This window comes from Strongylocentrotus purpuratus, unplaced genomic scaffold (genome assembly GCF_000002235.5).
Source record: "Strongylocentrotus purpuratus isolate Spur 01 unplaced genomic scaffold, Spur_5.0 spur5_scaffold_18, whole genome shotgun sequence".
In the NCBI taxonomy this organism is placed as follows: domain Eukaryota; kingdom Metazoa; phylum Echinodermata; class Echinoidea; order Camarodonta; family Strongylocentrotidae; genus Strongylocentrotus; species Strongylocentrotus purpuratus.
The window spans coordinates 12,737,390-12,764,073 of NW_022145603.1; the positions used below are offsets into that span (position 1 = coordinate 12,737,390).

Sequence of the window (26,684 nt, forward strand, 5' to 3'; positions counted from 1 at the left end):
TAGTTCTGGTTGTTTTCGCTGTGAGGTAATAATAACTTACCAATTTGGAATTGTTGGTGTTTCAACAGTCTTTACTTCTTTTCTTTGCCAATTCTGCCAGCTCAGTCACTACCCCGCCTCCCTCTTCTCTTTTCATATCCTTTCCTGTCTCGCTCTCGCTCTCGCTCTCTCGCTCTCTCTCTCTCTCTCTGTTCTTACCATACCTTCTCTCCTCTATTTCTTCAACTCTGTTCAATTGTTCTATGCTACTGCTCTTTTCTTTTCCAATTTATCTAACCAAATAACTACTTGAAAAGAGAATATTTATGATTTTTGCTTAGCTCCTCCATTAACTTTTTTCTGCCATCATGAATGAACAAATCAAATATTTGAACAAGCCAGTGAATTTGTTTCTGATACAAATAACCCAAGAACAAGTTCTAATTGCACCCTTACCCCTCCCCCTTCAGACCCCCACCAATGATAATCTTGCGCCCCTACCCCACCCACAAACACACACCTAACTTGAACAATATCTACTACAGAAGACAAGTGAAATTTAATTCAAAATTAAGTTACTGTACTTTTTTGAAAACTAGCCAATCATTTCACAACTACATACCAAACAATAATTTTGAGGGAGTACCTTTGAAACACCCACCCCCCCCCCCCTTCCCCACATCTTCCCAACCATAGCAGAATTCAACAAACTTCACAATAATCATATTCAAGGAAGTAAGGGTACAACATAAGTTCCCTTTGTCTCATGACTTTTAGCAAACAATCCCAAACTTCAGACCCCCCCCCCCCTCCTCCCCCTCCCCTTCCTACATCTCCATCTACCTGAAGCAGAACACTTAAAACTCCACAACCAGGGCCCCGTTTCACAAAGCCTTTTTTTCAATGACAAATGACAAAAATCAGTGACAAATCTGATGATAACCAATCAGAAGCAAGGATTTTACTAGCTAATATAACAAAAACTGTCATTTGTCATTGATGACAAGTTTTGTGAAATGGGTCCCAGGAGATACATTTTAAGAAGTTGGTGCTCGTGAGTATCCTTTGTCTAACCAAGGAGATACTTATTACACAGACCCCTCCCCTCCCTTACTCCCTCCCTTACCCCCTCCCCTCCCTTACCCCTCCCCCTCCTGTACCCCCTTCACTTACCCCTCCCCCTCCCTTACTCCTCCCCTCCCTCTCCCTTACCTCTCCCTTACCCCTCCCACTCCCTCCCCCTTACCCCTTCCCTTACCCCCTCCCCCCACCTTCATTAAATTCTTCCAACCCTCAACATTGGCTGTGATCTCTTGACCCCCACCCCAAATAAATTTCTCCAAGTTATACATAGGAAAGTTAAGGTCAAGGCTAAGTACAAAAATTCCAACTCAGGACAGGACAAAAATGCAAACAATACACTGCATTCCTAATGCTTTACTCAGAAATATAAGTGTACAGGCTTATGTTCGCAAGAAAAAAATGAAAAATTCATAAAGTTCTGAAATAATGTTCCACACTATGGTTGTCAATCTGATTGTTAACCACATTCAAGCTTACATTTCAAGATAAAGTTGAGTTCTGGTCATTTGATTGAATTGTGAAAGAAAGTTTGCGGAAGCGATTGGAAAATGTTAATCATCAACCAAGTAATAACTAAGTACAGGTAATGGTGTATATTGTGACGGTTTTGGAGTCATCTTCTAAATGAAAGTAAATCGGCACAGCCTTGCTTAAAGTCGCATGGACTGTACACAGAAATGTGTGTTTGGGGTCAGCCAAATAAACTTGATGGAAAATAAATGCTTGTTAGCTGATCAAAATTATGAGCTTAAAAGATATGGACATCAAGCTGGTAGACCTGAAAAAATGAACATGTAATCACCCACACTTACTTTTCTTTAGTGATTTTCTTTTAAAGTTTGTAAATGCACATTCTGCTGGTCATTTAAATGTTCTTCAACAGCATGAGAAACAATTCAGGATTAATTCTTCATATTTTTTTTGTTTCTTCCACTAATTTGTCCTTTCTTTCTTTCTGACTTTCCCTTTTTCTTTTTTTTCTTCTCCATTCTCTCCATTTTTTTTTTCTTTTCCCTTTTTTTCTTTCTTTCTGCCCGTCTTTATTATGTATCTTCCTTCCTGTTCTTTTTCTTTCTCCCTCAAGTGCAGTTCCTCTATAGCTCTACCAGGGAGGCGTTTCACAAAACTTGTCATCAGTGACAAATGACAATTTGTGTTATAAGCTACGGAAATCCTTGCTTCTGATTGGTTATCATCAGATTTGTCACTGATTTTTGTTATTTGTCATTGAAAAAAGGCTTTGTGAAACGCCCCCCAGATCCCACGATAACCCTAATTTCAAACATTGTTGAGATCTCATCAATCACGCTCAACTGAACAATGTCCAGATGCATAATTGTGGTTTTGGGTGCTATCCCTCTTGCATAGTTGAGGGTATAAAGGGATATTCTGAAGAATGTCCATAACTTAAAGGTTCAATGTCCCAGTTGCAGGCCAACAAAATGAAAATGTTAAATTCCAACGGCATTTGAAAGATAATACTAATTTAGAACTTTCCTCAAAGTCGTTGAAAATGTCTTTGTGTGGGAAAATAACGACCATTAGTTGTCGAGTCGACTTTAGGGATTGCAATCCTTTTAGTAAATAGTCTGATTTTCAAACCCTTGTACCAAGTAAAAGAAAACAATAAATTCATATAAATAGAATAGCAAGCAGACTGAATTAGCAAAACAGGATAGAAAACGATGTACGGCATGTGCCATAATCATACATCAGTTGCATTGACTACAGACAGCAGAATAGTACATAAAAAGTATCAAGAGAACTTTTGAAAATGACGTCATGTACTCCTAGTCTCCTATATACACCCACAGCATGGCATGTACATATCCGATCTGTCCAATTGGGAGGGAGCCCTTCCTCCCCCTATTTCAGTGAAATCGATGTGATTTGTTTAAAACTTCCCGTCTAGACTTAGTTTATTAGCTGCTCAGGATGGGGGAGGATTTCCCAAAGTTTTTGTTGCAGGATGACTCAAACCATGGACCTACTACTCATCAAAACCCAGTTATCCACATCAAATTATAACCGGTGACAGGGCAGCGAATCATGGGGGGCTGGGGGAGGGAGGGGGAGTGAGGAGGGAGGGGGGAAGGGTGGGGGGAAGGGTGGGGGGAAGGGAGGGGGGAAGGGAGGGGGGAAGGGTGGGGGGAAGGGAGGGGGGAAGGGAGGGGGGAAGGGAGGGGGGAAGGGAGGGGGGAAGGGAGGGGGGAAGGGAGGGGGGAAGGGAGGGGGGAAGGGAGGGGGGAAGGGAGGGGGAAGGGAGGGGAAGGGAAGGGGGGAAGGGAGGGGGAGCTGGGGGTAGGGAGGGGGATCAAGGAGGAGGGGAGTGGTGGACGTAAATTGCCCCCTACTGCAAGGAGCAATGCTCATAGGAACCCAGGACACATGGGGGCCCTAAAATGTACATCTGGGCCCCATTGCATAAAACTTATCATTGATGGTAGCTTTGCCATCAACGGCAAGTATCATGGTAACAGGGCTCAAAAGCCAATCATAATCAAGGTTTCCATGGTAGTTACCATTGCTAGCAAAGTTACCATCAATGGTAAGTTTTATGCAACAGGGTCCAAGAAGGACGCTTCTGCCACTAGCTGGCATTGCGGCCCTCTTGTCGGCTGCCTACGATGTGTTAGAAGAGACCTTTACATCAGAACCGACTCTGGACTTTATGCTTGAAAAGATGTTGGGAAAAATCAGACCGTGACGGTATACGCCTCAACAAATATCAAAGGATTATCATTGATTGTTCAATGCATAACAGCATGCAAAAAGGGAGCACTGCAGCAATAGGCCTGTCATCATCAGCTCGAGATTGCCAAATATCCCGCTATTTGAACCATCCCTATCAAAAATTATCGAGTTAATTTGCATCTTCATCAGCCCAAAGTTGCAATTAGCGGGATATTTGGTCGAGATAATCATCCCAAGATATCTTGGGCTAGTTTGCAAAATATCCCGCCATTTGTCCGGTGCGTCATCACCAGCCCGAAGACTCACACTAGTATGCGCGAACGCTGAGCAAAACATCTCAAGCTTATATCTCGAGCTCGAGTTCAAGTTTTGAGTTCAAGTTTTGAGGTCAAGTCTCGAGCTGATGAAGACGCGATTTGTAACTTCAGGATTATTTCAAAAATCAGAAATAGCGATCTATTTGGCAATCTCGAGCTGATGAGGACAAGCCTAGTAAGGTAGCGCTGCAGAAACCTTACTGATTTCAGCCAAAGCATTGTTCAATTGGTACTGCTAGAGCAATGATGCAAACAATTTATACTTTTAAATAACATGTTTTCTTTCTCTCTTTATTCTTCCGGACTAGCTGGTGATTACAAAGCAGGATATTGCAGGCAGACCAATATGCCTTCAATAAAAAAGAATTCCCAGTAGGCCTATATGAATCGCTTGGAAGCGTGGTAGTAACGTCATGAATTGTAATGCCTCCAAGTTTCAGTTTCACTAGGAAAATGTTACATAATATGTCTCATTTTCGCAGCTGAAGTATCACAAGCGATGACTTGGTTTAGTTAGTTTCATATCTGATTTCTTTAACAAAACTTCAAATAAAAGCTTAAAGTGACTCGGTAACATGTTTGCCCCAGATTTTAAAATCTCAAGCTACAATCTGAATTATAAACCTTTAGGTCAGTTAGGAATCTGTGATTTTTACAAGCCGATCGTTTGTCTGATTATCAAGATATAAGTGTAAATCAAAGTTTCATTTTTTGTTTTCCTAATGGTTTTTATAGCACTACAGTCTATTGGGAAAAATGAGTATGGTAAAACCGGTCACTCAAAGGTTTTTACTTTTTTGAGGCACTTCATGATAATTTTGAAGCACAATTTGTTAGGGCTTCAATTTTACACCATATCACAGACACCGATAACACATAGAGCCATGCATCTTAGATTTAACATTGTTTATAAACAATGCCTTTAATTAATTGCATGCCCTATTGACTTCACAACATAGATCCCAAGAAAAGTTTATCATTTCATAGTTGGATATACATGTATATACCGAATATTACACTTGGTGACTTTATCATTCCTATTTATATATATATTATATCTATATTATATGTTTGAAGTCAGATGGACATTAAAGAGAAGGCGAGTTCTGGGGAGAGGCGAAACATAATTTGTGAGCGTTATCGTTCTTATTATATGCAAGTGTGGAAGAACATCAATGAAAAAAAGGTCCCTGAAAAGCATGGCTCTTCAAATGCCTTAATATTCTTAATATGACAAGTCACAGCTTACAAATGAGACCCACATTCATATGCCGCATGTTTGTATAGTACCATGTACATCTTTCTGTGTACAGTGCTTGTAACTTTACCAAGACTGGGCCAAATTCCTTATCATTATGATGACTCCAGAACCTTGCAGTACACATCAATACTCACATGCTACATACATGATTAACTTATTCTGATCCATTCCACACCATTTCTTTCACAATGCTATTGCATGACCAGAACTCAACTTTATCTTTAAATCTGAGATAAAGAATAAAAGTTAACAACTTTCTGGCTCAAAACAGATATTTTGAGGAATTCTTACCTGTGCTTACCTGTACTTGAAAAAATAAATTAACATTCTGGAAGCTAACGTCCACGGATGTAAATCCTCATGGTGATAACTTTTCCGGTCTTATTTTCCACTGTATTACCATATACTCAAAGTCACAACCACAGATACAGATACTTTGCAAAGATGGCTTCTTTCTGCAGGTCCAAAGGTAATACACCAATCACGAATAAAGAGTTTTTCCACTGTATCACCAATGTATATGGCTATCTCTTGTATATCGTCTCTTCACTTGCTGTCACAACCACAGATACCCATACTTTGCAAAGATGGCTTCTTCCTGCAGGTCCAAACGTAAAAACACAAACCACACCGTGAAGAGCTACCTCCACCAGTTGTGGTCACCTATAGTCCGTCTTTATTCCAAGAAAATTTGAAATCCCTTGTATCATTCAGAGCAGAAATCAAAGGAAACACTACAAATAACCAAAAGCCACGTTTTATGTTTTTCCTTCGCTTGGAACCACTTGGCGACTCTGGGTGGCTTATCCGCACAGAGCTCGCATGACACATGTACGCCACTCTTCCGACTGACGACTACATCGGTCCAGGAAATAACTACTACACACTCGCTGGAAATAAGAAGAAAATTAGGATGATAGGACAAACCCTACTATTAGTTGCTTTCTAGAATCTTCTAGTCTATGCAACCAGACTCGCTTGAATTACATCTTCATCAATCAGTTTAAAGGTATAGTCTGTTCTGGTGATGCAATTGTATTGTGAAAGAAACGTTATGGAATCGATTAGAAAAGGTTGATCATCTAGCATATAAGTATTGGCGTGTACTGCAAGGTTCTGGAATCATCAAATGATAAGAAATTTGGCCCAGTCTTGGTAAAGTTACAAGCACTGTACACAGAAAGATGTATATGGGGGACTATGCGATATCTATCCAGGCCAGATAGATATAATAATTTACCAAATATATCAATTAGTAGGCGGTTTCCCGGCAAAATTTGTATGATCACTTTAGTCTAAACATATTCTTTCACATGAATGGTAATAAGAGCTTACATTTCATTTTTTGAGAGGGGGCGTTTCCAAAACTGGTCTATACCTTTAAACTGGTAGCAGTGTGTGGCTTTCACATCCTCTTCCTAATGAATCAGAGTCTGGTTGATAAGACTATACTTGATGAAAGATGTGGATCTATTTCACGAAATACATTTCCTGCATTCCCAGGCTGGGCTAATTTGCATGAATACTACCAACATCGTGGGCTGACAAGAAATAAGGCTGATCTTTAAAAAAAAAAAAGGGAGATTCCTTCAGTAAAACATGAACTCACTTGTAACTCAATGTCATAACTACAGCCAAACCTGTTTCAGCAACGACCTGTCTATAAAGACTACATTGTTTTGTTTCCCTTGAACATGGTCTCTCATTGAAACCTGTACTAACGAACCTGTACATATAAAAGACCACCTGTCTGTAAAGACGACTTTCATGTTTCACTTTAGCCGTCTATAGGTACAGGTTTCACTGGACTATGATTATATCTGTTCTACAATCGATGAGAAGAGCAAGGGCCACTACTTCTTTATAAAATAAAAAATTCAATTTCAATCTACACCTTGCAATATTTCAGTTTTGGCTCTTTCTTTCTTTAACGAGGAAATGCCAGAACAGAAATACAAGAGATACAGGGGGAAAATACACGGGGGCTCTGGGCAAATTAGCCCCCGAAATGCCCAAAAGAGCCCCTGAAAGTCTTAAAAGAGCCCCCAATTTTTGCATAGAGTTTAACGCAAAACAAACTAAAGAGTGTTATTTTCATGCAAGCAAGCTTGAAAAGTAGCCCCCAAAATGTTTAAAGTTATTTTTTCACTGAAGGGATAGAGAACATAAAAATGTGAACGTACAAAGTGAAGAAAAAAGAGAGGGACAAATAAATGAAAGAAACTAAACGAGAGCAAAACGAAGATAACTTATAGAAGAGTTTCGATAGGAGAGGTGTGAGAGACGTGGAACAAACAAGGAATGAAACTCCCAAACAAAAACCAAATGGAATCTGGGAAGAGTCAAATTATTTCTAAAATATCAAGGTAATGCTGAAGGACAGACAATTTAACGATCCACAAATGAACAATAATTTGGAATAAAATGAGAGCATTGTGCAATAATAAACGCAGAAGAAAATATTTGCAGAAGGATCTGATTTTTTTGTTGTTGTACAAGGGACTATTAAACTCCTCCCAAGGATGATCAAACTATCGACAAATTAGGATAATTGGTTATCACTGAACAACACTCACAGATACCATACAACCATCCAAGCAGTCTAGGCTTATTCAGGTAGTCTAAAAGCACAGACCCTTCGCAGTCATAACTATAATGAAAAGGAGTCTGAACTATCTAAACTAAGTCCAATGAAAGCTGAATTTGACAAACTTAAAATTGATGTTCATGGTATACCTGTTCTAATCAAAATAATCATTGAAACGATGGATTAGGCTCGGCTAAACGTTGAAGACTCGGTTTATTTCATTCAAATGGTTGATGGGGTCTGAGCGTGGAGACTAGATATAGAGGGCTATTATGTAACAAGCACCCTTGAAGTGGTATGGCCCAGAGGGGATTGGAGGGGAGCTGATAAGTACCTGATAATGGCTGACTGAGGTCATTTAAGGACAAACCTATTCTCCTCTCAAGGATTGTTTATGCTCTTAAATCACAGAGCTGTGCCAAGCGTGGTCTTTTCCCAGGCTTCTTGCTAAATTGCAGGCTAAATTGCAGGCAAAAACCCTGGTCAGTCGTAAAAGAGAGTCTGCACTATAAGACTAACATAGGCCATGTACTAAAGCTGCTCATTTTGACACAACCAGTAGGTAGCTGGGCTAGGCTTCTCTCAAGGCACAATGATTTGTTGATAAAGTGTCAAATTGGGCTCTGTGCTTGCAGACTAGCTTCTTGCAGTAGTTAGGAGTAATACTTCACCATCAGGGTCTGCATTTTCAAGGATGGTAGACTATAACATTTTCAAAGGCTCTGTACAGTAGCATTGTACAGGCAGTTTCAAGTTTTATATGCAGGGATTGAACAAAAAATAAAAATGGATGGAACAAACTTTTGTCCCCTTCAAAAGCCAGGGTCTGCATTTTCTTGGATGTAGACTAATACCTTCAAAGTACCCACTACTATACTGAAGCTTGGCATCATATAGGCTTGAATCAAGTCAAATAGATTTTGTGCATGGGATGAGGCAGACTACATTACCACACCTATAATACTTTGTAGTGTATTTAGTTGTATTTACTAAAGCATGATGAGCATGTCCACTACCCCCTCATGTCCCTCCCAAGATTTCAAGAACGAGACGGAGTTACACACATGTAACTTGGAGTAAGAAATCAAACAGTTTGTAAGTATTAGTACTGTCATCCCTGTGCCCTTACAATATTCCTGTCAGCGATCAAATTCATCCTCCTGTGTGCATCATTCGTTTCATATGCTTACCTGTTCTTCGTTACGTTTTACTGTCCATCAACTAATTTAGCCAAGGACACCGTAATATCATCAAGACATAGCCTTCCTCTAACAGATAAATCACATGTCTAACAAGCTGAGGTACACGCAAATGTTAAAAAGAACGTAGTGATCTATTTTAGCCATGAAGACGAGCAAAATTGCTGATCTAATTTGTTACCATGGCTAAATCATACCCCGATGAAGTGCAAGTCATCTTTTTAACGTCACTGGCGTTGTGGCCTGGTCCCTTCCCCCCTTTCCCTCTCCCCTCGGGTGGGGGAAGTGATTCGAAACCAAGTTCAGATGGATTTCACAGAAAGTGGGGAGGTCCGTTGTGAAACCGCCCGCCGCAGACGAGACCTGTCAGAGAGGTAACGAGTAAATCAGTGACGCTGGACCCTTTCGCTGGACTCTATCGCTGACGGTCAGAATTCAGAGCTGCATGTCCAGTTGAGTCAATACTGCTGGGAGCTATATATGGAGGGTTTTTAATTGACTAAACTTGGAGTTGGACGTCTGATAGTTGGAATCCATTTTTAGCATAATCTTTCTAATCGCTATATCTCAATCACTATTACTCATACAATTTACTATACAGCATTCTATATAGAAAAGACTCCATTTCTATACCCTAAATGTAGGCTATGACCTGTGCTTATTATTATAAGATTTTAAAAAATCCCCACTGTAATCAAACTCACAATTCCTAAAACACTATTCCTCTTCAAGCTAACAATTGCTCAAATGCTTGAATAATCTTGGCAAAAATGAAATCTGATGACTGGCTTGAGATAAATGCAATCTATAATATCATGTTAATCATCATTAAATAAATTCAACAACACAACACAACTTCACTTGGACCATGAATGAAAGCTAGAAACTGTCAAAATTTTCATTAAATTGTTTTATATACGCAAAAAAGAAATATTTAATTTTACAAACATATTCAACATTTATTTAAAGGAAACATTATGGAGGGCAAATGTTGAAAGTATCATCTCTGGAAAAAAATGTTGATTATGTTTTTTTTTTTTAAAGTATAATTAATTTTGTGATATAAGTATAATTCATGTGTTTTTCTTTGTATTCGATATAATTTTGTGTTTCTTATGTACTTATTATTCAATTAACAAATGATGGAGGAAAAAAAAGAAAAAAAGATCAATCACTATTGCTCTTCAAATTGACCACTGCACACATGCTGCATAAACAATCTTCTCCAAAGTCAGAACAGGAAGGCAAAGAGGTTACGCTCATGAAAACTGAAACAGACCGGTCTTCCTTCCTGAGCTGCTACATACATACTGGACATCACTAGTGTGACCCCTAGTGACCAACGATGACCCCTAGTGACCAACGATGACCCTCATGTTCTACTGAGAGACAGTGACCATCAGAAGCTGTCATGATACATTCTTATGACCTCATCACGGAGAGCGAAATCAAGGATCAAAGTTTTTACATGCATCACAAACTGCTATACATGTACCAAGGGTACTTTCTAACAACACTTTTTTCACCCGAGAAACACGATTTTCAAAGACGTTTAGTTTTAAAAAAGGTTGCTTTCGAGTGATTTCAAATAAATGTGTCTCAAAATGCAAACATGAAATGCTGAATGCGGAATCACGATCGCTAGAAATTGCTTGAACGCAACAGAGATCTCAATCATGATTCTATGACGTCATTATCGTGGCCTGCTTCTGGTTTGGCCGACAGTCGACAGTAAACATATTCAGAAAAAGCGCGCCAAAGTTGACCTAACATTCATGGGTCAAACTGCGCAGTGTGACCATCATCATCATCATGACCATCATCATTATCATGACCATCATCATCACGACCATCATCATCATCATCATCACGACCATCATCATCATCATCACAACCATCATCATCATCATCATCATCAACAACACAATCCTCATCATCATCATCCTCATCATCATCATCATCATCATCATCACTACCACCATCATCATCACCATCATCACCATCAACACAATCATCATCATCACAATCATCATCATCACAATCATCATCATCATCTGCTTGCTTACTAACAATCATTTATTGCTTTCTTAGCTGTCAGGTAAAATAACCACCACTACCGATTCATCATCATAACCATCACATCCTCCTCCTCCCTACCATCATCATCAACCCCTTACCTAGAAAAGTTCCTGGTGATGCCCCGTTGCTAGGCAGCGGAACCTGAACATTGGACAGTGCCGTTAAGACTTGCTCAAACATGGCTTCAGGTAAGAAATCCAATCCCGTCATGAACAATTATTTTTGGGCTGCTAGCTGGACGCCCTATCGCTTGCTTCTTCCAAGAATTCGGTGGAAACCGTATCAGTGCACTGTCCTTCTTTAATCTATTTTGGCAGCTTCAAAGTCACACAAAGAAAATGGTATCAGATCGTGTTATCACACCGGCAATGATTAGTTGTGACCTAAGACTTGAAGAACATTTAACATTATCACATCTATCTTGAATGTGACTCAATATTAACTTTAAAAACCTAATGTTTGAACTATTCTTCCCTTGTAAAGCTGATGGCAATGTTGATTCAGATTTAGCATTCACAGATGGATAATTTCATTCAAGAGTTACAGGAGTATACTTGATTTGCTGGAACATTGTCTTCCTCACAGAAAGATTGTTCTCTGATCTCCTGACCAAATTGCTTTCACAGACAGCCGAGGTAAAACTCTGAAAACGGATGTGGTCATAAGCACCAGTCTTTCTTAATAGCAAATACTGCTGTCTTTTTTCTATGATTCTACCAAAATCATGAGGTGAAAACAAAAAGAATCCAAATTTCTGGACAAGAACATTTGAAGTTTATCTCAAGTTTACAAATCAGAAGCACATTAAAATCACCTTCCTCAAAGCACCATCCAAACTGTGACGATTTAAAACAATTTCTTGTCAATCTTGTTTTCCAAATTAGATTTCACTTTTAATAAGTCAAACTTTGCACCAAACTGGTCTATGTTTCGCAGTTGATGTCTACTTTGGTAATGGTTGCAGCAACAAACAACTTCATCGTTGCGAATCAACAAGGATTGAAGGCACAAGTGGATCGTGGAGTCCCAGCTCTATGCTTTGAATAATTACAACCCGGTGCTCCCCCTTTTCTTCCTTTTATTGCAGAACTATTTCTGGTTTTGTCCGAATATGTGGTCCTCTTTTCGAGAGCCGGCCAATCAAGCAAGGTCCGTGATTATCCTGAAAAGGGGCGAGCAGACAAACAGAACACACCGGCGCGTTTACAACGATTCCTCAGACGATCCAATAGATGATGGGGCAGGGCTGAGAATAAAGAGATTAGCTGAATTGGAGTGGTCAGTGAATGGTCAGTGAATGGTCAGTGAAGTGGACATAGGCTTTTATGAGTGAGTGTCCTCAGCTCAGGACATGGCTGAATGAAATAAGCGAGAGAGAGCCGAGAGAAAGGGGTGTGTGATTCAGCTGATGAATGTCCAGTGTTGTTATTGTCCATCGAAGGTGATTCCAAACATTATAGGGTGAGAGAGAAAAAGACTTGAAATAGCCGAGAGAAGGACAAAAACGGAAGAGGTGACCAATAGAGGGTTTGAGGACATCGAAATGAGAACATAAGCAGCGTTTCAATGGCACGACCTTCCCAGAAGTGCACGTCATTCTCTTATCAATGCTACATTAATTTAAGACTTGGAGGAAGGTAAACGAGACCATGCAAGGACAGTCCATCATTACTGGCTGGACGGAGGGATTTGCATATTAATGACTAAGCACGCATGGACATTTGGACCATGTGGTCAAGCCATTCAGGATTTGTACAATATGCTGGGAGTCTTTCATCAATGCCTGGCTTGTTGTTAAAGGTATAGAGGAACATTTGGGGAAATTAAGGGACATTTGGAGAAAGGCCAATAAAATTGCAGAATGAATGGTGCGCAGCTGAATATATTTTGTATAAAAGCTGCGCTATATAAATTTATTATTATTATTATTATTATTATTATTATTATTATCTCAGAACATTGTATACACCCCACAAACTCAATATAAAAAACACAAAACATTTTGGAACATCATCTCTCTCTAAAGAAACATCCTTCTTCACAGGTCCCACTTTGAAATACATACATACAAATACTGTATCAGCCATTGTTTTTTTTTTGTGAGGGTTTTTTTCTTCTAACTTTTTGAATTTCTGTGGGTCACAACAAATCTAAAGCACACAGATATAAACTGATAACATGTGCTAACATACATTCTCAGGAATTTGCCTCATTTGCCTGTGCTAATTGTCGCAGTAAAAAAAAATACACTGAGGCTCGAGCGAATTAGCCCCCGAAATGCTAAAAAGAGCCCCAAAAAAATTTGCATAGAGTTCAATGCAAAACAAATTAAAGAGTGTTATTTTCATGCAAGCAAGCTTGAAAAGTAGCCCCCGAGATTTTTAAAGTATTTTTACCCTGAATTCGCAATAAAGCAACTAAGCAAGTCAAGAAAAAAATTGATTTAGGTAGCATTACCTTTAAACTATCTAATTCTTACACAAGCTAATAATGTGGTCAGCTTCATACATGCATAAATCTACTTTTTTCATTAGCAGGGTTGAAAAACCACTTCATGCAGAACATACAGTATGTGATTGTTAGTATCATCTGTTTAAAGCTAAAATGGCATATATAAGTTAATACCCATTTGGTTCTGAACTGACCAGTACTTTATACAGGTCCAGTGGACCAGTGATATATGCAGGTAGGTATTATCATATTATATTAATTAGAAGTTGTCTTGATTTCCTGCCTATGTTCTCTATTCTCCCTAATATTGATTCAATTTACTTATTTTCTGCACCTATTCACTCAATCAATCCCTCACTTTATAGAAAACATTAATGTATTTTGACTACCCTGGTATTTTGTGGATTTAAATCAAACTATTTCCTACAATTAATCACACAATAAACCTTTCAAGCTGCATTTTTATCATTAGAATTATCTACTCATTTTCTACAAGCATTCACTCACTCAATCGATTTATTCCATTTTACATAAAATACCTTGTCTTGTAATTTATTTATTTTTGAGATTTAGTGTCCTTTTGTTTCAAAACTACCTTATTTACTGAACTTCAGACTTTACATATTATAAGATAAATTTGATGTGATTATTACCATCAGATAAGAAAAATATTCCTTTAAAAATGTACGGGTATACATGAATATGCTCATGCTATTCTCGTTCTCAGTCCCATATGAAATGAACTTTGAAGAAGAAGGAGGGGGGGGGGTTATGAAATGTGAAAGGTAAGATAGGTCATATCACCCCCCCCCCCCCTCTCTCTATACATATATATTTCTCTCTCCCTCCTTCCCTCCTTCCGTCCCTTCTTTCTCTCCCACTCTCTTACTTCCCCTCTCTCTCTAACACTTTCTCTCACCCCCCTCTCTCTCTCTCTCTCTCTCTCTCTCTTTCTCTCTCTCTCTCTCTCTCCCTCTCTCTCCCTCAGACAGATAGCCAGACAAAACAGGCCATGAGCAAGGAAACCAAACAAGTAGCCCTCCCTCGTGGGGCGAACAACCTCAATGGAACTCAAATGAACCACTTTCTAACTCTTTTCCTATCCCAAGCAACTTGTACTTTTTCAAGATCACATAACTTTGGTGTAAAATAAAAATAGCAGCGGCCAGACCACCTCAAGGTTATGGATCAACAGGTAAAGGTTTTTTTCTTTCCTCCCTTCTCCTTTTTAAAATGTACTTTTAGGTTTAACAATCGGCAGGATAAACGGGAAATGAGGATAATTAGAGCCATGAATATAATGAAGAGGACAGAAGTGGGAATAGTACAACTGCTTGAGTAGACACACGCACGTTTACATGAAACTTCACAAAGATAAACCATGTGAAAGAGAGAGCTTCCAATCAATGAACAACTTGGAGGAAATGAACATATTGTTACTAATCAGAGCATAATATAAAAAAGTTGATTTATCACAGTAGTCATCAACTTGATCTACATTTAGGACTTACAGGGAATGATGAGTGTTAGAAGACTCTCACACTATTCAATATAATCTAATATTAAAAGGATCAGATTTTAGACTTACTCTTCCAAAGTCATGATTACTGCATACCATCTGCATTTCTCATACAGATTCAGCCAGCCAGCCAACCCCCTCCCCCTTCCCCCAAAAGTAACCTTTACATAATATAATAATTTCCTATTAAACGATATTAAACAAATTTAGATGGGAAGACATCTTGAAAATTTGGTCACATGTACAAGTCCCGCCCCTCCCCCACTCCGTTAACAGAGAGATACCATGCGTGTTACCAAAATGTCCGGTAAAGGGGTACTTTTCACGCACCAAAGTCCAGCTCGTAGTACACAAAAATCTGGCCCGTATTGAAGTCATGTTGGTGTAGCACATTCCTTCTGACCAATTTAAGTTTAATATCCTTCTGAATTTCTGATGCTTAGCTGATGACTTTCAGAAAAATGAAGGCACATTTTATTTTACTTATCTGGGTATATATAGTAGGCATGATCTGCCGACAGCCCGACAGTATTTTCAAGAGGAACAAATTCCTTAGAAAATATATCACATCACCTTCTCGAAGGTTAGTTGCAGTGAGAACGCACCCTACATGCTGATACAATAAAAAGGTGTTCTTGAAAACATCAAAAGAAAAAGAGGTGACCGCCAAGGTGCTTTGGAGGCGGCACAGAGAAAAGACTCTCTACCAAATCCACCTGTGGTTTAATAATCTAATTCTGTGATTTCTGGAATTGATTTGATGAAGAGTAATGCAGCACAGCGCACAATGTTGATTGAGGTAAAACATTATAGTGTTACATTGTTAACATGATTAAGGCTAGCATTAAGGGATTCAGTATGGTTTTGTTTATCATCAACCTGTTTCAACAAGATATTATATTGTACATTGATTTTTCTAATGAAGGATGAACAATTTGTTCTGTCATGATAGAGAAGCAAATTCAATTTTATTTGAGGGTTATAAGACCAATGTCAATGACTTGAAGTACCGGAGTAGGTGAATGGGATGGGAGAGAAAAGAAAGGGGGGAAATACCTGTAAGAGATAGGGCTTTTTGGAAAACAGGAGAAAATGGAAGAGGAGATGAGGGGCGGGGGGGGGGGGGGGGGTAAAGAAAGTGAGAGAAAAGAAGAGAAGGGTGTAGAGAAATGCTGAATGGGGGTAATGCTGAACAGGGGTTAAACTAAAACAGGTGAAAAGAGAATAATTCTATGTTTCATACCTTTGTCCAATAATTTATATAAATTGTGATGGAAACTTACCATTGCTGGCAACTTTGCCATCAATGGTAACTACCATGGAAGCCTAGATTTTAATTGACTGTTGAGCCCTGTTACCATGGTAGTTGCCATCAAAGTTACCATCAATGGTAAGTTTTATGCAACGGGCCCTGATCTGTCTAAACGATTACAAGCTAACACCAATTCATGGAGTTGTCTTTTGTATGGCTAATTACTAATGAATCGAGTTAATTAGTGAATAAGCCGATTGAATACTGTGTTGTGGTCAGCTCCGAGCAAGCATGGACGATCTTATTCTGACTTCTCTCATAGACACTCGTCCAAGCGGTTTCTGAATATGAGTCACAAGTTACAAAACACTTGTAGACCATGCCCGTTACATTCTGTGAGTCATACAAAAATTAATAGTCAGACCAAAGATGAAGAGTGAGAAAGAAAAGGAGATAGGGTAGAGGGAGAGAGAGTGAGGAGAGATAGAGGGAGGGAGAGAGAGTTGAGGAGAGAGAGGGAGAGAGAGAGAGAGAGAGAGGGATAGGGAGAGAGGGAGGGAGAGAGAGAGATAGAGAGAGAGAGATATAGAGAGAGGAGGGAGAGAGTGGATAAATGAAAGACAGACTGACAGACATGCATAATTATGTACAAACAGCCATACCAGTCAGGCAGCCAAGGAATGCAAACACCTTTCAAAAAAGCTTAAGGACTATTTTGGGCAAAGCTACTTTTGCGAGACAAAATTGTCTATAAGGAACTATTTTTAATATGAAAGAGACAGTGTTTCTTTTAAATTTGGTTTTTGTTAAAGCCTAAATTGTTTAACTACACAAGAATAGTTTTTAAATGGTCCGTTTGATTTCCAAAACACTTAGAGATGAGTATTTAATATAGCTCCTAAGAATCAAAAAATCATCAGAGAGATATTTTATTAGCAAACTGTTTTACTTTTCAACCTTCTCAAAGTGAATGAAGGAAGGGTTTATTGCTGTTTCGTTTACAAGCAGTTTTAATCATAAATAATGACAATTATCAAATGGTTATTACGCCTTATGGATGGTAGACGAAGTGGGCATTAGACAAACTGGGAATTAGACCTAATGGCTAGTAGACTAATTGGAGATTAGACCATATGGAAATTAGACCAAGTGACTATTAGCCTAAATGGTCATTTGACCAACTGATAAGTAGACCAAATGCTAATTAGACCATGTAGATATTAGACGAGCTGGGTGTAGAATAGACTAATTGGATATTGGACTATATGGAAATTAGACCAAATGATAAGTAGACAAAATGGTCATTAGACCAAATGATAAGTAGACCAAATGCTGATTAGACCATGTAGATATAAGACGAGCTGTGTGTAGACCATATGGGAATAGACTAATTGGGTAGTAGACCATATGGAAATTAGACCGAATGATTATTAGCCTAAATGGTCATTGGACCAACTGATAAGTAGACAAAATGCTGATTAGACCATGGTGATATTAGACGAGCTGGTTGTAGACCAAATGGCAATTCACCCGAAGGAAGTCTTCAGGTGTGAAGTGCCCTTATTAAATGCTGAACCCCTTTCGCCGACCTCCAACTCAAGCTCAAAATAGAACATGAAAGATCCCTCCACCAGCCAGTCACCCCTGGCTGTGGTTCTGCAATCAGGGCCACCCAGAGGTCAAAAAGGTCAACAAAAGTTCGCCATGAGGACATGGCTCATACCTATGTCACATGGCACATGTATTAATGGTGGGGTGGGGTAGAAATAAGCCAGCACATTTACCACAAAAAAATCTGATCAGCAAATCTCAGTTATACCAGCCTCAAACTCAGCCCCCCCCCCCCCCTCCCTTCCCCCTTTGAAATACTTTATCTAAATGGCCCCACAATAATGTGAGAACACTCTCTGGGGAGGGGAGAGTGTGTTCTCTGCAGGCTGGTTCTCTGAGACATTTTTATATTACTTTTAGCACTAAACGTGTCAGAAAACTTTGACTTTGTTTTAGTATTATTGGGAGCTCTATTTTGTTCCAGAATGTTAAGAATGAGCACCCCCATTAACAGTTATACTAATTCACCCCTTATCTCAATTTCTAAAAAATGGCAAAGACTGAAAACAATCTCACCACTACACTAGGTATGTTTTCATCAGCTCGAGATTGCCAAATAGCCCGCTATTTCTGATTTGGGAAATAACCCTGTTGTTACAAGTCGCTTCTCTATCAGCTTGAGATTCGACTTCGAAACTCAAAACTCAAGCTAGTTTGCTCAGCATTAGGGCATATATAGTGCGATTCTTCGGGCTGGTGTGGACACACCGGACAAATAGCGGGATATTTTGGCAAATAGCGGGATATTTTGCAAACTAGCCCACGATATCTTGGGAAGATTATCTTGACCAAATATCCCGGTAATTGCAAGTGCGGGCTGATGAAGACGCAAATCAGCTGGATAATTTGCGATCGGGAACGTTGAAACAGCGGGTTATTTGGCAATCTTGAGCTGATGAGGACAGGGTTATTAAGTACGAGGAAACATGAGTAGCAGAGAGATAAACTGCGCAGGAAGGAAGTGGATGAGGAAGAGGGAAACCATAAAAAAAGAAAAATCAGTTGAGATTTCTACTCATAGATAAACAATTTTGTTTTGATGAGAGGGTGTTAATGTATGTATTCTTTGAGTTTTGTGTGCATTTATCAATCCTTTCAAGTTTCATACAACGACTAAGTACGCTTTTGTTTTGGATTGTAATACGGCTTATCAATTTTACTGTTATCAATTTATGGTCTTACATTTCATGCAAATGGAATAAAAAGTTAACAGTAGAAGCAACAGTAGGTGTAGTAGTAGTAGTAGTAGTAGCAGAAGTAGCAGTAGCAGTAGTAGTAGAAGAAGAAGTAGAAGTAGAAGTAGAAGAAGTAGAAGTAGCAGTAGTAGTAGTAGTAGTAGTAGTAGAAGTAGTAGTAGTCATAGTAGCAGCAGTAGCAGCAATAGCAGAAGCAGTAGTAGTAGTAGCATAAGTAGCAGTAGTAGTAGTAGTAGTAGTAGTAGTAGTAGTAGTAGTAGTAGTAGTAGTAGTAGTAGTAGTAGTAGTAGTAGTAGTAGTAGTAGTAGTAGTAGTAGTAGTAGTAGTAGTAGTAGTAGTAGTAGTAGTAGTAAGTAGTAGTAGTAGAAGAAGAAATAGTTGGTGTTAGAAGTTATTGAACAAGCGTCAGGCTCTGAAGAACAAAATAAAAACAAAAATCTTAAAATCTTAAAAGAGTTCACATAAGTCCATGACTCAATTACCGAATGAACTTCATAAAATGAAGCTTTTCTGTGATATAGTTCGACAAGCTAAGAAAGAACAAAATTGAATGTAATCACTTAAAGAACAGACCCCTTCTGTACCTTTAATTTGAGACAATCCCCTTCCATCAAATTGTGATACTAAGTTATGCCGGACATCGGAGCGCTTTCTTGAACGACGTTTAAGGTCATCCGTATCTGGGTGAAGAAACGTTGTTGGTCAAGTCAGCGCTGGCCTTATTTGCGCAAACTCAACGTGCTCGTATGTACACAAATTCTGAAGTGTGTTGTTTTTTCAAAGACTCAAATGCATGCTCCCAACTCTATTGCCCCCTCTCTCTCTCTCCGAGTTTATCACTCCATCTCTTTTTCCTCTGTCTGTCTGTCTGTCTGTCTGTTAATCTCTATCTCTGTCTGTATTTCTCTCTCTCTCTCTCTCTCTCTCTCTCTTACTTATTCTCTTATTCTGACAGCCTTTATATATCCCTCTCTCTCTCTCTCAATCCCTCTCTTAGTCTCTCTACAATTTTATTGGTGTAAAAATCACGTCTCTCAGTCAATTTTAAGAAGTCCAAGTATATTCTGTAAATTCAATTATCACTTAATATATTATGACAGATCTCTGGATCTAGAAAGTCAGAGAAAGAAAAAGACAAAGAGAAAGAGAAAGAGAGAGAGAGAGAACAAGAATTGTCCATTTATTCGGGATAATATTATGTAACATTTTGGGATAACAGTGTTTTTGACACTATTTCAAAAAGTATAACAAATTGTGCCCATTATAAAACCTCACCAGAAATATTATAAAAAGAAAGGACATTGGTTCCTATTACAGCAACTAGGGTCTGCAAATCAAGACAATTTTCCTACAACACACACCACATGCAAAGCAATAGAGGCTATGTACAAATCTGAGTGTGTGCTAGCAATGCACACAGCCTGTGTACAACCATGTACAGTGTGTGTGTGTACCAAGTGTGCTCCACAGGGCTTATACAGCACTCCAATGTGCGCTTCAAGTGTGCAGGCTTCGGGCATGGGTGTGTAATGTTGGCCAAAGTGTGTGTGTATGATGTGCACAGCCTTCCTGGCTCTGTGTGTGTTCTGGTATGCCAGTGTGCTGCTAATGTGTGCTACGCCTATAGTCAGGTGCAGTGTATGTGTGCAAGGGGTGTGCTTGATGAGAAAAACAGCATGGCTGATGTATTTTTCATGGCACTAGCAGCTTGGTTTCGCAATTCTTATTTCGTCATCAGTTTATGTGATGATGACACGCCTGCAACGGATGCAGATAGACGCTTTATATCCCTCAAACAATATTCCATCCCTGTTATAAAACAGATGCTCAAATTCTACCATATGTGCAGACTGTAAGCATATCTATGAAACAATCTAAACAACAAAGTTGACTCATAATAGGCCTAAAACAGAAGAAAAAATGTTCTTTATTCTATTTTGTGCATCTACAATTGGGCCAAATAACAAAAAATAAGTTTTTCTTGTCTGGACTTTTTTTTAAAGGAGGAACCAGGGCATTTTTTTTTACTATTTAGTAATTTGCAATTTTTTGCAATGATTTCCAAGATGGCTGCCATGCTATTTTACTGGCCAGCCAAGCCTATTTATTCACAGATATTGGGCTATGTGTATACTGATGCAATGTATGACAAAACAAATGATTTGTATCACTTTAGAAGCTATTTAAACGAAATATATATCAGAGGCTTGTTTGATGGGGGGAGGGGGGGGGGGTCTTTTTATTTTTCCTTTTCTTCTTTTTCTTGTCGGAATAGTAAATATTTTATTTTTTAAGGAGGCAGGCAGGGATGAGAACCACTTCATTTTTGTTTTTTGGCCTTAATAATTATTTACTGATGAAAATTCAAATTTTTAAAACATATATATGCACAATATGAATATAAGAAATATACAAACTTTTATTTTAATCATGATAAATGATGAATCTTGCATTTTAGTCATCTGCTGAAATCCAGAAGGTGATTTAATCGATAAAATTACAATCATTTATGCCCTTTTTACACCGTTGCAATACAAGACAAAAGAGCTCATATAGACAGCATAAATTGAAGAGCAGACTCATTTGGTTGCTGCCTGTAAAAAAAAAATCCATATATTCCAGGCGGGCAGATGGTCAAAAGTGGCAAAAATAGCACTGTTCTGACCACTGTGTTGTGTGTCCGGCGCTATGAGGTGCCAATGGGCCTCGATATTAACCTACTGGACAAACATAGTAAGAACAGCTATAGCAATGCAAGTTTACATGATGTTAAAGCATATCAGGTTTAGAAAAACAAATGTATTGTAAAAAGGACAGTTTATACCATCTGTTTTAGAAGGAAAAAATATCAATATTGATTATTGAATGTCCAGGGGACAGGTTTATTAGTTCTAATTCTTTGATATAAAAAAAGGCTACATAATAAAAGTAAAGGCTACCTTTAAATAAAAATAAAAAAGTGAATCAAACCTGTCATTCTTACAAATAATTTTATCCAATGATGATCAATAACATTCACATTCTAGGTCAGAATTTGCTTCCCACTGCATTTGAAAGGATAAATGAATATACAATCGCCAGACAGCTACTGGAAAGAGAGGGCAGAGATATTGTGCTAAACCTTGGATAATGCAGAGTGGTGGTGCATTTACTGAACATATCTTTAGAGATAAACCTATTGTACTACTCTCTCACAAGATGTAATTTGTAAGTTTATTCACACGTTTTTGTTTTTTTTAATATGTAATTGTTTATCAGGCTATTTTTTTTTTTATAAAGCTCTTAAAGACTTCGGTGGTAAGCGCTTTATAAGTAACGTTTTAATCATTATTATTATTATTATTAAGATAATTTTCAGTCAGGTATTGAGAAAGCGCTCATGTTCTGATATCAGTAAAAAAAAAAAAAAAAAAAGAATCATGGTTTTCTTATAAACGGACGGGACCCAAAGTCTGTAATACAAATGAGAATTCAGTTCTGTTATCCTGCAAAGGGTCTGTGAATGAGAACTAATCCTACTTCACTCTCATCTGTGCCTAAGGAATATATCTGTCCTTGAAACTGCAGCACATATGCTAATTCGGCCTGCACATTTTCCTCCGCTAAATATAGCGGCCAATGGCATTACAGTTGGCAAGACACAGCAATCCCTTAAGACTCCCCTTCAGCCTCTCGGATAAGAAAGAGACAGAGAAGGAAAGATGCACACCTTCGCCTTATGGAAAATATAGACATATACCTTTGCTTTAGGATGAAAGAGACAAACCTTTCCATATTGGGAAAGATATTTGCACAACTTTGTGTAATGGGAAAGATAGATACACACCTTTGTGTAATGGGAAAGATAGATACACACCTTTTGTTTAATGGAAAAAATAGATGGATACCTTTGTGTAATAAGGAAAAATAGATACACACCTTTGCGTAATGGGAAAGATAGATACACACCTTTGTGTAATGGAAAAGATAGATGCATACCTTTATGTAATGGGAAAGATGGATACACAACTTTGTGTATTGGGAAAGATAGATACACACCTTTGTGTGATGGGAAAGATAGATGCATTAAATTGCTTTGGAAAGGATGGGACACACTTTTCCATATTGGGAAAGATAGATACACACCTTTGCTTAATGAGAAATATAGATGCATACCTTCGCTTTAGGAGGAATAAAAATACACACCTTTGCTTAACGAGGAAAAAATATTCACCTTTGACTTGAAGAGAAAGAAAGATACACACCAACATTGCTTCTTCTGCTACCTTAAACTGGTTCGGGGCAGAAAGAGTTAACATATGAAGGCTGTATTCATCTGTTCTGGCACTGAATAGGCCTATAACACACACATTACAGGTGCACAAAATATTAAAGTTTTTATCACACAAACCTGAACACAACTTTCCTATAAGCCCTATAAAAAGGTCTAGGCAAAGTTACAGTATCAACTGTCTCTATCTACCTGGTAAGCATTTTTGGAGACAACACATTTCCCTACCCCCTTCAATTCCTCCATGCTTGGCCTAATCTCTTTCCTATCCCCTTTTCCCATGCATGTCCCCCACCACACCAACCTCTTCGTTACCCCTTCTTTCCTTCCTCCCAATTTCCTTCCCCACCCCTTCCCCATACTACCACTCCCCCTTTACTCCTCCATTCCTCTGCTCCTTTACCCTCCTCCTCGTTCCTTCCCTCCCCTTTCTTCTTCTGCCTATGCCATGTACTCCCTCCCATTACAAATAAGCGTAAAAATAGTCACTAGTTCTGTAATATGCATGTGTTTGAAGAATCATGTTGATATAGATTACACAACATATCATTTTATCTGTATGTAAATGATATTTTTGTAACATTTTACATTTGATTAGCTCTTAGCTGTAATTTATGATTTTAAATATAATGGTAGCCTTCACTTTCTATTATTACTCTTCTTACTTCTAAAATGCACTTAATATCCAATGTGAAATTTTAATTTTCACAGCTCAAATGGCAAAGGCCATTTGACCTTACAATTTTACAAATATTGAGACCTGTTAGCAATTATTTGATACCAACTAGGATAAGCTCATGAATTGATGTTTTCATAAATTATCGTTCGATTCTCCGGGTAACATTTTACAGCACAGACATACAAAGTACATGTATGTCTGTATGTATCAAAGTAAAATATTTTTACTTTAAGTGTACATTATTTTCAACACTAGAACTATACATTGATTTCTACAAAATCAGGTGACCCTATTTAGTATACCCCTCTTTTCATTTGGTATATGGCGAGCAATCCTGCATGCGTCATTTTGCGTTCATGCCACCTGTCTTCTCACATAGCGTGACATCATCCTTAAATCTCTCAATTGGCAACAGCTCAAATGTGTCACATGGTATTCCTGACATTCCAGCTTTCCAATCACTTTAATCTACTCATTAAGAAGGGGATTAGCGTGGAGCCTAAAATGAATCTATTTCGCTTCCTTTCAGGAAAAGCAAATTCTACATTCGGCGAGATAGAGAACGCAAGCCCCCTTGATAATTGCCGCAGAAACGGGGATCCACTGCAAACAGCTCATGTACCCACATCCTCAAATATATATAGGTTCTAAAAAAGGAAACAAATAATTCAACCAAACTAAGAAAGTTTGAGGCGATTCTCAAAATGAGAGAAAAACAATAAGAGTGCACAAGCATATCCATAAGATATGGAATCTCTTGAAAGTTATGCAATATTCAATTCAATTCTGAATCAGTTTATTTGGCATCAAACAAAAATTTAATAACCATAAATTCAGAGTACATAATAATGGTCTTTAAGAAGCAACTCGTGCTTGTAATAAAATACTACACAGTATTTGAAACAATCCTAAGACAAATATGAGCAAACTGAAGGAAATAAATATATCAACAAAAAACAACAATAACACAACAAAACAAGTCAACCATACTTGAAGCACATTGCCTATACATTTTGGGGAATGATTCAGATTTTCAAGAACTAAGGATAGAACTAGATTTGTAATACTTGTTTGGAACAAGTATAGGTGGGCTGGTCGAACTAAAATTTGAGACAAAATAAAGGGTACATATGAGATAGCTTATTGTCTCAGCTACAACATACTTGAAGTTCAGCGTAAACGAAGCTAAACGACAGAGATATTGCTCGCGACAGAATCCAGTTTTGAGAAAAAATCATGTCCCATAGAGAATACACGCAAAATGTGAAAATTGACATGCCTCCTTTAATCACAAAAATACGCCATGATGCTTTTGTCAAAATGAAAATTTGTGATACCTTCATTTGTAAAAAATTGTCTCAGCTACAACACATCAAAATTTGGAAGACAATCGATCAATATTTACAGAGAAACAATCAATTTTCTAAAAATATGCTGACGTCATAATATGCAAATTGAAATTTTGAGTTTGGAGGCCATTATGATGACGTCATGAGTTAATTGAGGGTCAAATGAGACATGAAATCATATCTCCAATTCATACTTTATCAAAATATGACCCCCAAATTGGGGTCACCGTGCATCCTAAGGAGCTACAGTGGATCTTATATAGGCATGTTTTTGTCCATATATGCTATGTATTACAAGAGCTCGCGCGCACGGAAATTTATGTTAAACGGTCGATCATTCCGTTATTAATAGTCATAAAGAGACAAACATGGTATCAATTTGTTTGTAAAAATATGTGGAATATTATGAAAGAAAAAAAAAGGCGATTCTATGTTGTGTAATATTTTTACGCGCGAAAACGCGCGCGCCGCGCGCATGCGCGTGTGTGTGCGCGATTTTTTATAAAATGCTTAGAATGGCCTAAAACGTATGTAAAATGATTTTGAGATGATTTTGAGCATTCAAAAAATTTGCGCGCGCATTGACACACGGACGTGCGCGCATGCGCGCGTTATTTGACCTGCAATTGACCGGACGGATATTGACCTTGGTCATGATGAATATGAATGAGAAATACCTTTTGGTTATTAAGATATGATCATAAGTTGATTTTCGTAAAATTTTACAAAATGGCGCCTAGATGACGTCATCAGCAAAGGTCAATGTTGAAAACGTTATTATGCTTTGTACATATGCCTATACATATGTGTGCCAAATTTCAAGGCATTTGATTGAGCCATTTTTAAGTTATCTTGCTAACAAAAAAGCGGTTAGAAATAAGAAAAATATTTAATAACTAGACATAATACTTGTTTGGAACAAGTATAGGTGGGCTGGTCAACTAACATTTGAGACAAAATAGAGCAAAAATAAGCGAAATACTGCTTAAAAAATCTTAAAAAACAATATCATGTAGATTCATTACGTGAACGAAATTCACCTTCTATAGTCATAACACGCAAATTATGAAATTTCTGACATGAGGCCTTTAATCGAAATTTTCACTCTGATGACGTCATCAAAATGAAAAATGGTGAATATTTAGCTTGTAGAGAATT

The 26,684-nt window shown here is 38.2% G+C and overlaps 1 protein-coding gene across 3 annotated transcripts in view; it reads right to left on the bottom strand.

The window, feature by feature from the left end:
* Window positions 1–11,636, bottom strand: part of LOC579483 (ecdysone-induced protein 78C) — a 34,223-nt gene extending 22,587 nt beyond the window's left edge. For 2 of the 3 annotated variants that reach the window (XM_030989224.1, XM_030989223.1), the window contains exon 1: window positions 11,298–11,636. In XM_030989224.1, the coding sequence (XP_030845084.1) occupies window positions 11,298–11,409 (112 nt within the window). In that variant the 5' untranslated portion in view covers window positions 11,410–11,636. The remainder of the gene's footprint in view (window positions 1–11,297) is intronic. The other variant, XM_030989226.1, reaches the window with a different exon arrangement.
* Window positions 11,637–26,684: the final 15,048 nt, after the last annotated feature.